This window comes from Monopterus albus, unplaced genomic scaffold, assembly GCF_001952655.1.
Source record: "Monopterus albus unplaced genomic scaffold, M_albus_1.0 scaffold410.1, whole genome shotgun sequence".
Classification (NCBI taxonomy): Eukaryota; Metazoa; Chordata; class Actinopteri; order Synbranchiformes; family Synbranchidae; genus Monopterus; species Monopterus albus.
Window position 1 is genome coordinate 20,634 of NW_018128290.1, and position 3,051 is coordinate 23,684.

The following is a 3,051-nucleotide window of genomic DNA, read 5'->3' on the forward strand; positions in this document are numbered from 1 at the left end:
TGAAGAACTCTTTCTTTCCCTCTGCCATCAGACTCCTAAACAGCTGAGGAGTTTATTACCAGGAAATACGTGATGTACTGTTTATATTCTCAGTTTGCACATTGACTGCTGCACATGCTGCTCCCATGCAGCATATATTCTGTTATTATATTCTTATATATTTTTATTGTATTGCTGCATTTGCTGCTTAAAGTGCCTTAGATTTTGTGTTATTACTCATCTACTTTATATTTCATTTGTATTTTGTGGCATTCATGTGGATGGCAAAGTAAGAATTTCATTGTACAGGGAAACACGTTTCCTAACTGTGCATATGACAAATAAACACTTTGAACCTTTGAACTTGAACTTGGAATCAGGAAAGAAGAGGCCCTCCATCGACTGGGCCTCCCAGAGCACAGACTAAACAAACCTAAGGTTCAGTGAAATTTCAACATTTCACCATAAATGCAGGATGTACATCCTTTCCAAGCTTAATAAAAAGTTGTCAATAACAGATGACATACTGCTTCTGTCACAGTGCAAAGAAAAAGTTGACAGTTTAAGCTACTGTACCGACGTGTTAGTGGCTGCTCAGCTGTTATTGTGTTGTCACCACCCGCTGGACCGGACCAGTGGCCCTGGACACGGCTGACACTGTGATAACAGTCAGGTGTGTCCTGGGCTGCTATAGTGCAGCTATATGAAACAGGAAGAGGATGAATGAAGTCTTTGCTCCTCTATGTATTTATAAAAGAGTTTTACATAACAAAACAATACATTCACTTTGTCGTTAAAACAGAAATGTCCTCTCTCTCTCTTCAGGTATGTTAGGCAGCTGTCTGCCTCGTTTTACCACCATGCCCTTCCTGTTCTGTAACACTGACAACACCTGTCGCTACGCCTCACGCAACGACTACTCCTACTGGCTGGTCACTGACCAACTGCTGTCTGACAGCATCCCATTCATCTCTGGGGAGTCCTTGAGGAATCTTATCAGCCGGTAACACACACACAAACTCATAGAGGGGTTTGTGCTACCAAAACTAAAAGTTTGCAATGAACATGTGTGTTACCGTGCACTTACATGTCACAGGTGGAGTGTATGTCTGTTTCCTGTGCTGCAGGTGTACTGTATGTGAGGCCAGAGCCAATGTGATTGCCATCCATAGTCAGACCACTGACACTCCTGACTGTCCCTCTGGGTGGGACTCTCTCTGGCCCGGTTACTCCTTTGTGATGGTGAGCTGCTGTTGGGCCGGGTGGAGTTGGGCTGCTCTTCTTTAAAATGTACTTTGTGTTTGTTGTCAGTTATGTTAGATTCATCAATCTGAACAGCAACTGGTCTTCAAAGTTACAGTAATTCATACAGAATAATATCAGTCATAATGATGTTTTCTGGTGTAAAACTGGTCCAGTTCTCAGCGGGAACTTTCAGTCAGCAGGGATCATCTATTGGAGGTGTGGGGGCCTTTACAGTCATAAACCAGAACCAGAGAGTGCGGTTGTACTGCTTTGACCTTTGACCCTTGCTTTTTATGCTCTTGGACTCCAGGAAACAGGAGTGGGGGCTGAGGGGTCAGGTCAGCCCCTAGCTTCTCCTGGATCCTGACTGGAAAACTTCCAGAAGGTCCCCTTCATTGAGTGTCATGGCAGAGGAACCTGCAACTTCTACACCGACTCCTACAGCTACTGGCTGGCTGCTCTCAACCCCTACGATATGTTCAGGTACGACACACCTTTATCAGGATGTTCAGGTACCCAACACAGACAGGTAGAACACACACTCATCAGCATGTTCAGGTAAGAGGCACCTTTACCCCTGTGTTCAGTGACGCCACTATCATAACGTTCAGGTACAGCAGCTTCATCACCTTTAAATGTGTTGGATTTGTATCGTTTCAGTTGGACCCAGTCTGCTTTTTTGCTCTGAGACTAGATGTGTGGTTTTGGTTTAATGTAGTGATACAGTTGAAGTTTCTCTTGTTTTGTTTCTGAATTCCTAAATTAATACTCAAAATATTTTAACAAGCAGTTTACTTATGGTTGACTGTTTGGGGACTGTTTTGTGAGTAGTTGTCTGAGTTTATTATTTTGTCTGTGAATACCGTCTGAAAGCACCAGCACATCCTCACACTATGTCGGTGTTCAGCTGGTGAAGTCAGTGCATCTGTCAGTCTGTCAGTCCTACTATAATGTATGAGCTGTATATTGTTTCTTCAGGATCATGGTACAAAATGCAAACAAAAAAGATCCAAATGAAAGAAAATATGAGTAGGAAGTCCTGTGATACATCTTAAAGTAGAAACACCAGCAGAGAGCAGTGTCTCCTGTTTAACCAGCAGCTGACACTGTTGGACACTCAGTCCATGTCCCTGTCACATTGGATCCAAGCTTCAGGAGGTTTCACTCTCAGTCTGTGGAACAAGTTCAGTTTAATAAACTGGTCTTTTTCAGCGTTAACGACGAGTCTGCCTGTGTCTCTTCCTGCAGTAAACCGAAGCCTGAGATTGATAAAGGAGAGTTTCCAGGTAGTCTGATCAGCCGCTTTCGAGTCTGTATGAAGAGGCTGTGAACACCAACACTGCTGCTAACACTATTAACGTTAGTATTACAATAGAACTACTTCACACCAGCACTGAGCGAAGAGTTGAGAGGGAAACTTTATGCAAAGTGAACAGTGATGAGTTGCAGTCAAAGCATAAATTCACTTGATTAGATTAGATTAGATTCAACTTTATTATCATTACCCATGTACACGTACAAGGCAACAAAACACAGTTTAGCATGTAACCATCTACAGTCAGATCTAATTTACCCATAGATATGTACGATTGATATTAACAGTAAGATATGTAGGGTAACGTACGATGTACAACAGACTTTATGGATAAAAATGACAAGTAGTGGATAAAGTACATTAAGCTTATAAAACACTAGTGCAATGGAATGAGAAGGAATGAAATAGTGCAAAATAAGAAGATAAACAATAAGTTAGATGAGTGAACAGTTCAATGGATGTAAATAGTGCACAAGATTATCTATATGTATCTTGTGTTATAGTCTTGGAAA

At 41.9% G+C, this 3,051-nt stretch overlaps 1 protein-coding gene across 1 annotated transcript in view; it reads left to right on the plus strand.

Moving 5' to 3' along the window:
* LOC109951802 (collagen alpha-1(IV) chain-like) overlaps window positions 1-2,593 on the plus strand; it is a 21,881-nt gene extending 19,288 nt beyond the window's left edge. Inside the window, 4 exon segments of the mRNA XM_020586494.1 lie at window positions 805-982; window positions 1,107-1,221; window positions 1,535-1,707; window positions 2,473-2,593. Of these exon segments, the coding sequence (XP_020442150.1) occupies window positions 805-982; window positions 1,107-1,221; window positions 1,535-1,707; window positions 2,473-2,554 (548 nt within the window). The 3' untranslated portion in view covers window positions 2,555-2,593.
* The last annotated feature ends 458 nt before the right edge of the window (window positions 2,594-3,051 follow it).